Source organism: Girardinichthys multiradiatus, chromosome 6 (assembly GCF_021462225.1).
Source record: "Girardinichthys multiradiatus isolate DD_20200921_A chromosome 6, DD_fGirMul_XY1, whole genome shotgun sequence".
Taxonomy (NCBI): domain Eukaryota; kingdom Metazoa; phylum Chordata; class Actinopteri; order Cyprinodontiformes; family Goodeidae; genus Girardinichthys; species Girardinichthys multiradiatus.
Genome location: NC_061799.1, coordinates 44,747,557 through 44,765,527, shown reverse-complemented (window position 1 = coordinate 44,765,527; position 17,971 = coordinate 44,747,557). Strand labels below are relative to the sequence as shown.

The following is a 17,971-nucleotide window of genomic DNA, read 5'->3' as shown; positions in this document are numbered from 1 at the left end:
CCCTTCACATCTCTGCCTCCCCCTCATATATGCATCCCTAGAACCGGACCTGGGTTTGGGTCAGCTACACCATCTGCCTTCTAGCATTAATATCCCAACATGTTGACTAAATAGTCCAGACTAATGGTCCAGAACAATCCAGCTCCTTTTCCCACATGTTCCAGTCCATCTCATAACGTCTCGGGTCAGAATCAGGAAACAAAGAAATGAATCATTGATTAAACTACAGAAGTCATCATGAAATAATCAGCTACTTATTGTGACCTTCACCTCCTGAACTCATGAACTCTAATATCTGAAGCTTCTATCCCTGAACGGACTCTGGAGCAACAGCGACATCTGCAGGTTGTTCTCAGTGTTACACTAGAACCAGCTGAGCTGTTCAGGTTTTTAGAGGCAGTAAATGATCCAGTGCAGACATGATTGTTTCTATTGAGAATAATTTACAAGATAAATAATCTTTGTGTTTTATAACAATATTTATACTAAATGTTTTTAGATAAATGAAAATGACTGATTCAACGATAAACAGTTTTCCTCTCATGACTAAAGATATTTACAGCATGAACTCTGTGATCCTTTCCCACTTGTCCCAGTATGCTTGATGATCTGACTGGAAACTGTAACCTTTTAAAGAATCCATAAAAGATTTGAAATCAGAAACATTTCAGTGTCATTAATGTATAATCTAGCTCTGCACAACAGCGCCATCTTCAGGTTGTTATTTCCAGCCGAGAACCAGATAACCATCTGTGATCCTAAACTCACCACCTGCTGTGGTTTCATTGTTAAATCAAGATGATGAAACCATCCAGCATCTTGAGCTGAGCTGTCAATCAGCAGCAGTAGTCTTATCTGTGGGCAGCAGGGGCTGATGGGAGCTTTGAGGAGCCGTTAGAAACCACGTGGTCCTCGTCTGATCTCACAGCTCGTCCTTGTTTGGCCTCAGCTGCATCAGAGCTCCACTTCTCCCCAGGTTCACCAGAGGAAACACCACTGCACAAAATGCTTTTCCTCCCAGCTGCTGCTCTGTGCTGTCTGTGTTCAGGTGAGTGTTTCCAGCCAATCAGGAGCCAACACCTGGAACAAACACTGTCCCACTGACCTTCACCTGTCTGTCTGTATCTGTACAGCGCTGGCTGCCATGGCAACACAGCTGAGTCAGGATGATTTAACTATGACCAGGAGAGAAGGTCAGAGCATCTCCTTCAGCTGTGGAGGAACGGATCAGTGTGATGGTGGTTATGTAACCTGGTACCAGAAGAAAGAATCAGAAACATTCAAAGTGATACTTAGATTTGATACAAGAGATTCTACCATATATAACGACTTCAATCATCCTCAGAAAGATGATTTCTCAGCGAGCAACACACAGAACGGCTGTGAGTTGAAGATAAATACAGTTAAACCCGATCATTCAGCCTTCTACTACTGCGGCTGCTATAAGTTTGGAACCACAGTGAGAAATGATCCCTGCAGCCTGAACAAAAACCTCCAGATGAACTGATGTCAAACAGTGTTAGTGACAGAAAGAGAGCAGTAAACCACAGCCCAGGTTCACTGATTTCACCTCCATCTCACATAGATAATTATTTGTATTTAATTATTTATAATATTTCTTGATTTTATGTGAAATATCTTTTTTACCTCAGAGACAAACTGAACTCTGGGATGGTTTCTTTATGACTTACTTTTTTATTCTTGTTTAGAGAGATATTGTTGAAACCTTGTAGAAGAAGGTGCTCTGGTCAGAAGAGACCAAAACTGAACTTTTTTGGTCTACATTGAAGCAGATAATCAACACTGCTCATCACTCTGAACACAACAAGTGTCAAAATCTTATTTTAAGGCCAAAAACAGACGGTTCATTGAAAAGAGGTGAAGAGAGGTGAGATAAGGCCTTTAAGCTTTTATTCCAGACCAGATAACTCAGATCTGACCCTTACTGGGGTAATAAACAAGAAAACTTGGATTAAGATTTAGAAAAATGCATCATGGAAGGAGTGTTTTAATAACATTACTGTTGACCTTTAGGTTTTCTACATCTATGCAGGCTAAGGATGGGTGAGGAGATGCTGCTGCTCAGTTAATATGAACATGACTATGACCCTGCTAGGAGGTGAGGAACAGAAGCTCCATAAAAGCATCAGCATCTTCATGGTTGGTAACATGGGGTCAGTCTTGTGCAAAAAAGAAAATTACTGAGGTGGAAAAAACATCCCAAACAGCCTCTTCTTCATCTTTATTTTTAGAACTCAGGTTTTTATTGAACTTTTCAAAGGTGTGGTACATGGCAAACTTGGTACATTTCTCCATACAGGATAAGATATAATTAACAATTAACTCCATTGACAGGCTTAGCACGTTTTTGTCTCAAGGCATTCAAGAAGAATGGCTTAAAATCCCTCTGACCACTGTGCAGGACTTGTATATGTCATTCCCAAGATGAATTGATGCTGTATTGGCTACAAAAGGAGGCCCTACATCATACTAATACATTATTGTGGTCTAAAACCAGGTGTTTCAGTTTCATTGTCCAACCCCTGTGTGCATATAGATTATAATAATAACAATAAAAATAATTCAGTGATCACAACTTAAATAGTTTAAAGCAACAAAACTCAAAATTTTATAAAGATATATGTGTACTTATTAGAAGTGAGTTACTATATCACTTTTACTTACACTGTCAACGTTTGGATCTACTTAACACAATTCATAAAAGTTCAATTCAATTCAATTCAGTTTTATTTATATAGCGCCAATTCACAACACATGTTGTCTCAAGGCACTTCACAACAGTCAGGTTCATACATTCTGATTAATCCTAACCATTGAACAGTTCAGTCAGATTCAGTTATTTATTCAAATTAGATAAAAAGTTTTTCTATCTAAGGAAACCCAGCAGATTGCATCCAGTCAGTGACTTGCAGCATTCACTCCTCCTGGATGAGCATGTAGAGACAGTGGACAGTCACTGGTGTTGACTTTGCAGCAATCCCTCATACTGAGCATGCATGTAGCGACAGTGGAGAGGAAAAACTCCCTTTTAACAGGAAGAAACCTCCAGCAGAACCAGAACCAGGCTCAGTGTGAGCGGCCATCTGCCACGACCGACTGGGGGTTTGAGAGAACAGAGCAGAGACACAAAAAGAACAAAGAAGCACTGATCCAGGAGTACTTTCTATGGGAAGGAAAAGTAAATGTTAATGGATGTAGCTCCTTTAGTCGTTTCATCTAGAAAGAAAGAACAGATAAACTCTGAGCCAGTTTTCAAGGTTAGAGTCTGAAAGAGAGAACATAGAGTTAGTCACAGTAGAAGCTCAGTCAGTAGCCATGTCTAGGAGAGAGAAAGGGTTAAACACTGAAAGACAGGGCCAAGTGTATCATCTGTAGAAGGTGAGCATTAAGTTGTTGCCAGCAGAAGCTCGGACGATGCCCCTCTTCAGAAAGGTGTCACAGGTAGACACAGAGCCAGGCCAGGTGTAGCTTCTAGGAAGAGAATAGAGAGAACAAAGTTAAAAACTGAAATAACAGCAAATAATGCAAAATTGGAGAGTAGTGTGAGAATGTAGCGAAGAGGGTGAAAGTGGTCATTATGTCCTCCAGCAGCCTAAGCCTATAGCAGCATAATTACACAGATAGTTTCAGTTCAGATTATTTAGTTAAACGGCGCTTATTTACAACAATGTCGTCTCAAGGAACCCCACAAAGGGTCCCACTGATGGTCATTGTTATACTAAAAACCACAAGGATTAGGATACCTCCCTCTGTCAGACTGATTATAACCATCGGTAAAGAGAAGGGTTCATACAGGTAGCAGAAATGGAGGGTGTGTTTGCACCTCAACCATAACTGAGCCGGTTTAGGCTAAACCTTACTCCCCCTTACTCCAACCAACAGGGAGGTAAAAAATAAGGAAGATAGCTCAGGATAACCTAAGCCACTCTAACTATAAGCTTTATCAAAAAGGAAAGTTTTAAGCCTAGCCTTAAAAGTAGACAGGGTGTCTGCCTCACGGACTAAAACTGGGAGCTGGTTCCACAGGAGAGGAGCCTGATAACTAAAGGATCTGCCTCCCATTCTACTTCTAGAGACTCTAGGAACCACCAGTAAACCTGCAGTCTGAGAACGAAGTGCTCTGTTAGGAACATATGGAACAATCAGATCTCTGATGTATGATGGAGCTAGATCATTAAGGGCTTTATATGTGAGGAGGAGAATTTTAAATTATATTCTGGATTTAACAGGGAGCCAATGAAGGGAAGCTAAAATAGGAGAAATATGATCTTTCTTTTTAATTTTCATCAGAACTCTTGCTGCAGCATTTTGAATCAGCTGAAGGCTTTTAACTGCATTTTGTGGACATCCTGATAGTAAAGAATTACAATAGTCCAGCCTTGAAGTAACAAATGCATGGACTAGTTTTTCAGCGTCACTCCTGGACAGGATATTTCTTATTTTGGCAATGTTCCGGAGATGAAAGAAGGAAATCCTAGAAACCTGTTTAATATAGGATTTAAATGACATGTCCTGGTCAAAGTTAACACCAAGGTTTTTTACTTTATTATCGGAGGTCAATTTATTGCCATCCAGGTTAAGTGATCAACTAAGCAGTTTCTTTTTTAAAGACTCCGGTCCAAAGACGACAACTTCTTTCTTGTCTGAATTTAGAAGCAAAAAATTTAAAGTCATCCAAGTTTTTATATCTTCAAGACATGCTTGTAGTCTATCTAACTGGTTGGGTTCATCAGGATTTATGGATAAGTAAAGCTGAGTATCATCAGCGTAACAGTGAACATTTATCCTATGCTGCCTGATAATTTGACCTATTGGAAGCATATATATAGTAAAGAGAATTGGCCCAAGTACTGAACCCTGTGGTACTCCACAATTAACCCTGGAGTTTAAAGATGATTTATCATTTACATGAACAAACTGGAATCTGTCAGACAGATAAGATTTAAACCAGCCTAGCACTGTTCCCCTGATCCCTACAGCATATTCCAGCCTTTCTAAGAGAATATTATGATCAACTGGATCAAATGCAGCACTGAGATCTAACAGAACCAGAACAGACACAAGTCCATTATCTGAGGCCATAAGAATATCATTAGTGACTTTCAGCAGAGCTGTTTCAGTGCTATGATGAGCTCTGAAACCTGACTGAAACTCTTCAAACAGGTCATTGCTGTATAAATGTTCACACATTTGATTAGCAACTATTTACTCAATAATTTTAGATAAGAATGGAAGATTGGATATAGGTCTGTAATTTATTAAATCATCTCAATCAAGTGAGGGTTTCTTAAGTAAAGGTTTAATTACATCTAACTTAAAAGCCTGTGGTTCTGATCCATTTACTAAAGATAGATTAATCATGTCTAAAATGGGGCTGGTAATCAGAGGGAACACTTCCTTAAATAATTTGGTTGGGATTGGGTCTAACATACAAGTTGAAGGTTTAGATGAAGCTAATATTTCTGATAACTCAGGAAGCTTCACAGGATCAAAACAGTCCAAACACAGATCAGGTTCTGCAGTTATTTCCAATGTTGTCTCACTTGCTGAGGATGAAATAATCATCTTCAGGAGTATGTCAAAGATTTTCTTTTTAATAGAATCAATTTTATTTAAGAAGAATCCCATAAAGTCATGACTGCTAAGAGTTAAGGGAATGGATGGCTCAACAGAGCTATGACTCTGTGTAAGTTTAGCAACTGTACTAAAGAGAAACCTAGGATTATTCTTGTTCTCTTCTATTAATGATGAGAAATAAGCTGTTCTAGCTTGGTGAAGTGTCTTTTTATACAACAGTAGGCTATTTTTCCAGATTAAGCAGGAATCCTCTAGATGTGTAGAGCGCCATTTTCTCTCCAATTTTCTAACATTGTGCTTTAAAGTAGATCTGAATTAAACCAAGGAGCTAGCTTCCTATTAATGATTACCTTCTTTTTCAAGGGGGCTGCATTGTCTAATGCATCACGTAATGATGAAGAAACACTATGAACAAAATAATGAATTTGTGAAGGGGCAGAAACAAAATTATTGCCCTCCACTGTGTTTTTCTGTGATAATGAGGAAATTAAAAGTGGAACATATTATTTAAAGGTTGTTACAGCATCGCCTGATAATGAACTCAAAAGTTATTAAGAAATGGTCAGACAGGACAGGGTTGTGAGAGAATATTGTTATGTCTTTACACTCAATGCCATATATTACTCTAACTATTTAGCAAAACTGAGTAAGAATAACTTCCTTCTTTTAGTAAGATGCACCAATGGATTTTACAGTGATGCGCTTAAACCTCTTGTGTGCCAATGTTTCCAGTACACAGGTTTCTTTATATTATTTTTTGAAATCCTTATAAGAGAAACACTTGAAAGAAAAGAAAAATGATAACACATAAGATCCGTGGGGTTAACACCACTCCCGTGGTAACGTCCTCTCGTCGGCCTGCACAGGAATCCATTCACTTTAATACTAAACACACATACTAACATTGGATCCAGACAGAAGCTCACCTCCCTCCATTTATCTGATCCCACAGTTTCTACCAATCATTGCTCATTAATACGTTTCTCCGCAGCTTCGACAGCCTTCCAACTCACATTTTGCTCCCTCCATTTGAAGAGTAGTGCTGCGGGAAAGGCTAGTGTGTATCTAATATCCAGCTGGTGTAACTTGAGCTTCACCGGTGTGAACACTTTCCTCTTCTGTGCCAGCTCTCTAGACATGTCCGGGAAAACAGATAGGCGAGACAAATCATCGCTTTTCCTTAGCTGCATTGATCACCTAATCCCTCGCAGATTGCTTCAAAAAACGGATCAACACCGGCCTTGGAGGCTGGTCTGTGATCGGCATCGGAGCTGGTTGCCGGTGCACCCTCTCTATCTCCAACTCCCCACCAGTTTCTCTGCGAGAATCTCTCGAACACAGTCAAGCCGTGACCCATTAATACCAAAGGTCTCCTTTAGGCCCACCAACCTCACATTATTTTGCCTGCTTTGATTTTCAAGGACTTGTACTCAGCTCCACAGTTCTGTTTATTATTACTTTCCTTGTTGTTCAGCAGCTCCTCCAACACCTCTTCCAGGTGTATCTCCTGCATGACCGTCACCGTGTTATTCAGCTATGCTGTTGCTTGTTTAATTGATGAAACGTCAGTTGCAATGCTCTGCAGCGTGTCGTTCATCTTTTAAATTTCTACAAACAACTTTTCAAGACTCTCCGGCATGCTAGGGGGCGCTGGGGGAGCATCAGCGATAACATGGTCATCCTCATGCCCTGGACTTTTCTGGGTAGACATCCGAGATTCATTTTTGAAGTTAAAGAAGTTAAAGTTTTCGGGGCGAGCATTAAATGACTAGAATATTTGCATTTTTACACGAATAACTCCAAAAAATAGTGTATGCAGGCCTAGAGCTCCCTTAACTTGTGGACATCTTGGATGCTGTACCCAAAGTCACTCTCCTTCATCTTAGCAAAAGCCACCAGTGTAGAGTAGTAGGAAAGGTGATGTGGTTTTAGAGCTAGATAGAACTTGGATGTCTGAGGAAGATAAAGTTTTCCCAAGCAGAACATTTCTGTGTTTCTCCCACTTCATTGTGAGACCCTGGCAGAAACCAGACAAACAAACAACAAACATGAATTTAAACTAAGATAATCTCAAGATTATATCCTGTCATCCTGCATCATATGGATGCAGGAGGACTGGATATAATCTTGAGATTAAAACAAAGTGAATTAAATTTTTAGCTTAATTAATCCTGCTGGGAACAACTTGTTAATTGTGTGTGGAGTTGATCAGTGATCATTGCGTCTCTCTACTTCATTCTCCCGTTCTCCATCTGTTTCACACTGACTCAGCACTAAGAGCACACACAGTTTTCCCCATCGTGACATCATCAGAAACCACAGAGTGCACATATATTCAGATCATGTTACCACATCAAGGACAGAATCTGTCTAAACACAGATATGCTGATGGAATAAACTGAATACAAGAGAAAAACTAAAGATTTTTAAGCAAATGTCACTTTATGAGCATAAAATGAAAAACTTTCCTCAAGCAAATATCTGATCATAAGGAATGATTTTATGGTAGATCACCAGAAAATGTCTCGACCACAGCGAGTTAACACCTTTCATTTGTTCTTGATTACAAGATTATTATCTTTAGAAAACCACCACTGGGGACAAGGCTGTGGACAGAGAAATGATGGACATGTTCAACTTTATTGAGAGTGAACCTGTTTATAATGGAGGTGAGGAGACCTGAACACCAACATCTCCACCAGCTCAGCTTCCTGCTTGGAAACATGAGATCACAAGAAAACAGGTTGGATGAAGTAAGAGTCTGCTGACTCCTCCATCCTCCAACATGTCCACCACTGTCCTCCAACATGTCCACCTCTGTCCTCCAACATGTCCACCACTGTCCTCCAACATGTCCACCTCTGTCCTCCAACATGTCCACCTCCATCCTCCAACATGTCCACCTCTGTCCTCCAACATGTCCACCTCCATCCTCCAACATGTTCACCTCTGTCCTCCAACATGTTCACCACTGTCCTCCAACATGTTCACCTCTGTCCTCCAACATGTTCACCTCCATCCTCCAACATGTCCACCTCTGTCCTCCAACATGTTCACCTCTGTCCTCCAACATGTCCACCTCTGTCCTCCAACATGTCCACCTCTGTCCTCCAACATGTCCACCTCTGTCCTCCAACATGTCCACCTCCATCCTCCAACATGTTCACCTCTGTCCTCCAACATGTCCACCTCTGTCCTCCAACATGTTCACCTCTGTCCTCCAACATGTCCACCTCTGTCCTCCAACATGTCCACCTCTGACCTCCAACATGTCCACCTCTGTCCTCCAACATGTCCACCTCCATCCTCCAACATGTTCACCTCTGTCCTCCAACATGTTCACCTCCATCCTCCAACATGTCCACCTCTGTCCTCCAACATGTCCACCTCTGACCTCCAACATGTCCACCTCTGTCCTCCAACATGTCCACCTCCATCCTCCAACATGTCCACCTCTGTCCTCCAACATGTCCACCTCTGTCCTCCAACATGTCCACCTCTGACCTCCAACATGTCCACCTCTGTCCTCCAACATGTCCACCTCCATCCTCCAACATGTCCACCTCTGTCCTCCAACATGTCCACCTCCATCCTCCAACATGTTCACCTCTGTCCTCCAACATGTTCACCACTGTCCTCCAACATGTTCACCTCTGTCCTCCAACATGTTCACCTCCATCCTCCAACATGTTCACCTCTGTCCTCCAACATGTTCACCTCCATCCTCCAACATGTCCACCTCTGTCCTCCAACATGTTCACCTCTGTCCTCCAACATGTCCACCTCTGTCCTCCAACATGTCCACCTCCATCCTCCAACATGTCCACCTCTGTCCTCCAACATGTCCACCTCCATCCTCCAACATGTCCACCTCTGTCCTCCAACATGTCCACCACTGTCCTCCAACATGTTCACCTCTGTCCTCCAACATGTCCACCTCCATCCTCCAACATGTCCACCTCTGTCCTCCAACATGTCCACCTCTGTCCTCCAACATGTCCACCTCTGTCCTCCAACATGTCCACCTCTGTCCTCCAACATGTCCACCTCTGTCCTCCAACATGTTCACCTCTGTCCTCCAACATGTCCACCTCCATCCTCCAACATGTCCACCTCTGTCCTCCAACATGTCCACCACTGTCCTCCAACATGTTCACCTCCATCCTCCAACATGTCCACCGCTGTCCTCCAACACCTCCACCTCTGTCCTCCAACATGTCCACCACTGTCCTCCAACATGTTCACCTCTGTCCTCCAACATGTCCACCTCTGTCCTCCAACATGTCCACCTCTGTCCTCCAACATGTCCACCACTGTCCTCCAACATGTCCACCTCTGTCCTCCAACATGTCCACCTCCATCCTCCAACATGTCCACCTCTGTCCTCCAACATGTCCACCACTGTCCTCCAACATGTTCACCTCCATCCTCCAACATGTTCACCTCTGTCCTCCAACATGTCCACCACTGTCCTCCAACATGTTCACCTCTGTCCTCCAACATGTCCACCTCCATCCTCCAACATGTTCACCTCTGTCCTCCAACATGTCCACCACTGTCCTCCAACATGTTCACCTCTGTCCTCCAACATGTCCACCTCTGTCCTCCAACATGTCCACCTCCATCCTCCAACATGTCCACCACTGTCCTCCAACATGTCCACCTCTGTCCTCCAACATGTCCACCTCTGTCCTCCAACATGTCCACCTCCATCCTCCAACATGTCCACCACTGTCCTCCAACATGTTCACCTCTGTCCTCCAACATGTCCACCTCTGTCCTCCAACATGTCCACCACTGTCCTCCAACATGTCCACCACTGTCCTCCAACATGTCCACCTCTGTCCTCCAACATGTCCACCTCTGTCCTCCAACATGTCCACCTCTGTCCTCCAACATGTCCACCTCTGTCCTCCAACATGTCCACCACTGTCCTCCAACATGTTCACCTCTGTCCTCCAACATGTCCACCACTGTCCTCCAACATGTCCACCTCTGTCCTCCAACTTGTCCACCTCTGACCTCCAACATGTCCACCTCTGTCCTCCAACATGTCCACCTCTGTCCTCCAACATGTCCACCTCTGTCCTCCAACATGTCCACCTCTGTCCTCCAACATGTCCACCACTGTCCTCCAACATGTCCACCACTGTCCTCCAACATGTCCACCTCTGTCCTCCAACATGTCCACCACTGTCCTCCAACATGTCCACCTCTGTCCTCCAACATGTCCACCTCTGACCTCCAACATGTCCACCTCTGTCCTCCAACATGTCCACCTCTGTCCTCCAACATGTCCACCTCTGACCTCCAACATGTCCACCTCTGTCCTCCAACATGTCCACCACTGTCCTCCAACATGTCCACCTCTGTCCTCCATCATGTCCACCTCTGTCCTCCAACATGTCCACCTCTGTCCTCCAACATGTTCACCTCTGTCCTCCAACATGTCCACCACTGTCCTCCAACACCTCCACTTCCATCCTCCAACATGTCCACCACTGTCCTCCAACACCTCCACTTCCATCCTCCAACATGTCCACCACTGTCCTCCAACATGTCCACCTCTGTCCTCCAACACCTCCACCTCTGTCCTCCAACATGTCCACCACTGTCCTCCAACATGTCCACCACTGTCCTCCAACATGTCCACCTCTGTCCTCCAACACCTCCACTTCCATCCTCCAACATGTCCACCACTGTCCTCCAACATGTCCACCACTGTCCTCCAACATGTCCACCACTGTCCTCCAACATGTCCACCACTGTCCTCCAACATGTCCACCTCTGTCCTCCAACATGTCCACCTCTGTCCTCCAACACCTCCACTTCCATCCTCCAACATGTCCACCACTGTCCTCCAACATGTCCACCACTGTCCTCCAACATGTCCACCACTGTCCTCCAACATGTCCACCTCTGTCCTCCAACACCTCCACTTCCATCCTCCAACATGTCCACCACTGTCCTCCAACATGTCCACCTCTGTCCTCCAACACCTCCACCTCTGTCCTCCAGCTGCAGACACTCTCCATCTACTCCAAACATCAGTCTCCAGATGGGACAATATTGATGACCAAGTGTTGCTCCTTCTCCTTCCTGTGAGTCCAGCTCTGTTCTCCTGATGTGTTTCCATTCCCAACTCAGACGCAGCTCTCACTCTGCTTCATGACACCATCAGCATCCAGGAAACCACAGACCACCATGCAGCATTCATGATCACAGGAGATTTCAGCAGCTGCAGCTCAGACTGAACACACTGAAGACTTTCAGCAAGACAACATCCCAACAAACAAGGAGACACACTGGGAGAGATGAGAGCTTTCATACATGATGTCTGCAGAGCTTCCTTCAGACCTGCTTTGGATCTTCAGAGCACATTTCTGATGTTTCTGCCAAGGATCCAGACAGGAGCTCAGAGCAACGTCTCCAAGACAGTTCAGGTATGATCTCCTGAACATCAGCTCATATTACAGGACTGTTTTCTTCTCATTCAGACACTTTTTAAATCTGCATCCAATCATGAAGAAGCAGCAAACTTTATTCCAGTTGATCCTGAGGACAACATGAAGATCTGAACTAACTCCCAGATCCAGTCCATGTGGACTAAAGTAGTGGACCGACCCACTGACTGACATCAACATCAGAACCATGCTGCTAGTGTGGCTAAAAGAGAAGAGAAGAAGAGACAGTCATGTTGATGTGAACATTAGAGAAACACATCATGGAGCTGAAATATGGTCCTGCTTCATCATTTGGACCGGTTCACCTCAGCTGACCCATTCAACAGCAGACTGGGTTTTGGAGCAGTCTTTCTCACTGTGTGGAGGGTTCTGGTACCACATCTTTGGTTCTGGAACCAAACTGTATGTTTCAGGTAAGAAGCAACATTTATTGTTTGATTGTAGAAGTTAAAATGTGTTTAAAGTCACTTTCTGCTGCTTCAGGATTTACATGTTAGTTTTTATCATCAGTAGAGAATTCATCATGAAAATATCAATCATTTATAAAAACATGTTAAAAAGTCTCTCAACAACTTTATGAAATAAATTTAATATTTCTACAAATATTAGAGAATAATATGTGAAACTCTCAGTAACTCTAACCCTGTAATATCTGCTGATATTATTGATAAACGTCTAATTACTGTCAAATATTCTTTATACATTTACTAACTGCTAAAACTCAGTGTTTCATGTAGCTGACAGTGAAAAACTGAATATAATAAGACCAGAAAACAGCAGACAGGTTTTTGTAGCCGTCTTTCTCACTGTGTGGTTGAGTGATGGCAGTACCTATGGGCAACCCTTGATTGGTTCTGGAACCAAACTGTATGTAACAGGTAAGAAGAAACATTTGTTTTCCGTTACTTGGTTTATTATAGACATTAAAATGTGTTTAAAGTCACTTTCTGCTGCTTCAGGATTTCAAACTACTTATTATTTGATCATTTTAATAATCCTGTTTAATCTGCTGAAAATGCATCAAATGAAAATATAATTTAGACAGAAAAAGATGAAAAATGTCTCTGAATGTATCAAAGATTTAACTTTTAAAGGTTGGAAAGTTTCCCTGGTAATAAAACCCTAAATGTGATCTGATCAGCAACGATGTAAAAATGTTTCAATGAGTTCAAACTTCCAAAGTTTCTGAGTTTTCAGAGTCGAGCAACAGAAACATTTTCCTGCCATGAATCAAATGGTTTTAGCGTCCTGGTTCTGACCCGTGTTCAGTGTGGCTGCAGGTTGGATCAGTGGGTAGAGCAGCTGCATCAAGTTCTCACACTGTTGGGCCTGGATGCAGCGGTTCTGGGTCAGAACTCGGAGCCCGGCCCGTTTACTGCACAGCTTCCTTTTCTCTGCCTGGTTTTCTGTCTGATTTCCATCAAATAAAGAAAACTTGTTCCATAAAAACCTTGAAAAATATGATTTAGAGTCAAAATGTTTGATCCATGAAATATTTTACTGTGAAATGATGAAGATGGTGTTTTAATTTGGATTTTATTAATATTTTATCTTTATTAATGACTCAATGAGACGGATGTTTTCACATTAAAGATTTTCTGTTTATTATTATTCAGAATAAAAAATATTTTAACATTATAATAAATATATAAATATATATATTATACATATAAATAACAAAAATCAAGTTCCAGTTTAATGAAATATATATATGTAGAAAAGCTATTCAATAAAAAGAGAAATAAATAAAAGATTTTAATCATATAACATGAAATAAATAATTTAGTTAAATAATTTTATGATGAATTAAAACAACTCAGGTTATTAAAGCTGTGGGTTAAAGTTATTAAACTTTGTTTCTATTAAATCAAACAGAAAAATAATAAAACAAAAGATCAAACATGAGAAAAATTGTGAAACATTCATAAAATGTCTGCGTTTTAGTTTCTGACATAAATAGAAATAAAAAGTATTTTATTGACATGTTGGACATGCAGATTTAATATTTTACCAGCTTATCTTGAACAAATATTAATATGATTTTATCACTGAGCTTTTTAAACATTTTATTATTTTATTCATTAAATCAGATAAATGTCAGAAATCTGCAGCTTTTCAGCAAAATTACTTCAGAAAAATCAAATATTGAAAAATTTCATCAGATTTTATTTCAAGATTTTTATAAACTTGATTCATTTAAAAAAATCTAAACTTCAACGAGAAAAAAATTTATTTTAATATTCTTTGTTGTTAAATATGTTAGTTTATAAATATGAATGATAGAAAACTACATTAAAATGTAATTTGACATTTTATGATGATTAATGATCAGATGATTGAAGCTCAGAGGTTCTGAGTAACTGTTGGATCAGAACATCTGATTTAATTTGTGAAAATGATGGAAAACTAAAATATATAATTAGGTGTAGATTCTTACGGAGCTCATTAAGGGACATTGAAGGGAAAATAAATAATAAAGGTTCTGGTGCAGCAGATCATTTCACCTGTGCACCAAATACTTTCTCCAGCTTCAGATTAGTTTTAAATGTGGTTCTGAAACAACATAACGGTGACGTCTGGCAAGCAACGCAGCAATGTCTTTGTCTGCAGCCCAAACTGGAAATATAGCACCATTAGGTCACGTATTTCCAGTTCAATGAACACAGCAGCCTGAAACACTCTGAAAGATCCTGAGAGTCACACAATGAATTGGTAGAAAGTATCTGGTGCCAACATGAAACTTTATGTATTTATTTTCCCTTCAAAGTCCCTTTATGGCCTCCGTAGTTTCTGGTATTTTAAAGAATAAAATCAGAAATGAGTAAAAATAAATGACATTATTAGAAAAGAAATTCAGGCAGAAGAAACTGATCTAATTTTTTACAACATGAAGCTTTTTAAAAACCAGTTCTTCCAGTAGTTAATATCCAGTCATATTCAATAAATGAGAATATTATTGAACAGCTGATTTATTCCAATAACTCCATCACTAAGTGAAACACATTATATAGATTAATTTCACACAGACGGATGTTTTAAGTCTTTTTTTCTGTTAATTATGATGATTTTCTGCTTCCAGCCAATGAAAACACAGCATTTAAAATCAGAATATTACATCAGACCAATAAAAACATTTAATACAGAAATGTGGGATTAATGAGAAGTATGTTTAATACCTGCTGAAAGGTTGTTATTTTCTAAAGGTTCTAATCTGACAAACGGGCCTGATCAGAACCAGATTCTAATGTGTTAAATATGACTGTATATATATGTTAGAATGGTAAATGGACTGAATTTATATAGAACTGTTCTACTCATACCGACCACTCAAAGCTCTTTACACCAGAACCACGTTCACCCAGTCACACTCACTAACTCACACATTCATTCAGCGACACGCAGATCGGTAGCAACCTGGGGTTAAGTGCCTTGCTCAGAGGCACATTGACATGAGGAAGCTGGAATCAAACCCACAACTCTCAGGTTTCCAGATGACTGGTCTACCTACTGGACCACAGTTAACCCCAAGAACAGGTCAAAGGTCCTCCAGTGACGATATCTACTGTTTACTGTATGTTCACCTGACCTCCATCTGGCCCGGCAGGCCCAGCAGAGAGAAACCAACATCAGAACCATGAAGATTGTGGAGAAGAAGTCTCACTTTAACATCAGCTGTAGGTGTTTGTCTGGTTCTGCTGCATTTCTGGGTCAAACATGTTTTCTTCATTCAGTGAAGTAACTGGAGGTGGGGAGAGGAACCAGAAATGTTCTCCAGTAAGAGTAGCGTTCCTTCAGAATAATAACCTCTGGTGGAGCTGCCATGAGTTAGTGTTTGATGTGAAGGTGGATCCAGTGTCTGCAGGTAACTTTGTGTTGTATTGATGAGTAGTTTAGTGATCAGAGTCCATGTAGTTTCCAGGATCAGACTGAATGCAGTGCAGTGCTGGAAGCTGCTGCTGACTGTGTCAATGTGTGTCTGTGCTGCTTGTTGCTGCTGTCCAACTTCAGATGAGAAGGTAGTGAAGCCCGTGGTGAGCGTGTACCCAGCAGCATCCAGAGCCCACCTGGAGGGGAAGAGCTCCCTGCTGTGTCTGGCCTCAGACATGTTTCCTCCTCTGGTCCAGATCTCCTGGAAAAGACAGAAGAAGGACGGTGATCTGGAGGATCTGCCCCCTGCTGAGGGAGAGCAGCTGGAGCTCAGAGAGTCGGGTCGTACCGCCTCCATCTTACTGGTCCATCGGCAGGAGAACGGCTCATCTAAATACAGCTGCTCTGTCCAGCATGAGGGAGGCAGAGTGGAGGCCCAAACACTACAAGGTAATGAAGGCTTGGTGACTGTGTTCAGCAGTGATTCAGCTTCATGTGGAGACGCTGTCAAAGAGAGCAGAGGAGCAGAGGACGGACATTTCTCACTGCAACTCCAAACATTTGACTCCTTTTCTGTTCCAGAGCTTCCAGCTCCAGCAGCCTCCTGTCCTCCAGAGAGACCAGACCTGGCAGCTCTGCAGCAAGCTGACTGTAAGATCTCCTGCTGACAAATACATGATCATCTTCAGCTCATCATCACCTGGATTTCTAGATGTCTCAGGTCTCTGTGTCTCTGTGTGTCTGTCAGTGTCCTTCCAGTCTCAGTGCAGGGTGAAGCTGCTCTGCCTGCTCTACACGGTGCTGATAGTGAAGAGTCTGGTGTACTGCTGTGGACTCTCTCTGCTGATGATGCTCAGAACCAAGGGACCGTCCACCATCTGAACACCTGCTGACTCACTGTTTTCTCTCCAACTTTTCTTCCTCTCATCGTTGTTTTGCTGCAGTTTAGTCGGCTTTAAAACTTTGTGGTTGGTTGCAGAAAAGATGATGACATGTTTCTGTCATGCAGTGTCATTTCTAACATCTATTTCCTTTCATTGTTTGTCTGAGCTTGTAATTGCTCCCTGCTGAACTGTATTATTTAATGACCTAATTATTAATCCTCACTGAAAATGATTTATTCATGTTTAATTTAATGTGAGATAAACATCACTTCTGAGCTCCTTCACATTTATAAAGTAAGATTTTCTTAACAAATTGAACAAACAGCAGAACCAGCTGCTTTTAAAGAATCAGAATCATTTCCAGCAGAGTTTTGACTTTAACAAAAGTTTTGTTTTGAACAGATTTTTCCCAGAAGAGTCGGCTGTTTTGCCCAAAAGAAACCACATTTATTTTGCAACTAAATTATGAAATAGAAAAAGATTCTTTGAGAAAACTTTATCTTGCTTTCTTTTGTAATTTTTGTGTTTCTAAGGTGCAAATCCTATGATTTGGTCTAAATGTTCTTGTTATTTCTGCAGCATGTAATGTTTTATTTTACTTGGTTTTATAAGTCAGTTGGATTTAGGAGAACACTGAGAATAAATGATGATGGTTCTCTAATTGGACTCCTTTAATGTTCATTTAAATAAAAACAGAGACAATGTTTCCAGGAAGCAGAAACAAACCACAGAGATGGAGGGCAGATGATGAGTTTGTAGAGCAGCAGATATGAATCTGTTCTCAGTGGTTATTAGAACAGAACAAACTGCTGACAGCCAATCAAACCTCCTTCCTGCAGCTGTGTGGGTTTGTGCTCTGCAGCCTCCACACCGTTAGCTGTGGCTTTTCACTTTAATAACATGATGACAGTTACAAGCATCGACTGAACTGAAAGAATCAGTCCAGGAAGCACCTGTGGTCTTCATCTGGGAGAGAAACATCTCAAACCCTGAACTCAGAGCTGATCCATCACCTCTGATCCTGTAAACAGAGACAGAAGAGTCCAACACGGCTCAGTCTTTGGTTCTGTTATTTACCATGCCAGCCCTGTTGATGCCAAATGAGGAAAATAATTATTTGATCCCCTACTGATTGTGTAACTTGTTATTACTAGATGT

The 17,971-nt window shown here is 41.6% G+C and overlaps 1 protein-coding gene across 1 annotated transcript; it reads left to right on the top strand.

Moving 5' to 3' along the window:
* The first annotated feature begins 740 nt into the window (after positions 1-740).
* LOC124870147 lies at positions 741-17,472 on the top strand. The gene is made up of 6 exons (XM_047368672.1): positions 741-1,048; positions 1,134-1,504; positions 12,214-12,475; positions 16,071-16,379; positions 16,512-16,580; positions 16,678-17,472. Exons 1-6 carry the CDS (start codon positions 1,006-1,008, stop codon positions 16,809-16,811), a joined length of 1,188 nt encoding a protein of 395 aa, XP_047224628.1. The 5' UTR covers positions 741-1,005; the 3' UTR covers positions 16,812-17,472.
* The last annotated feature ends 499 nt before the right edge of the window (positions 17,473-17,971 follow it).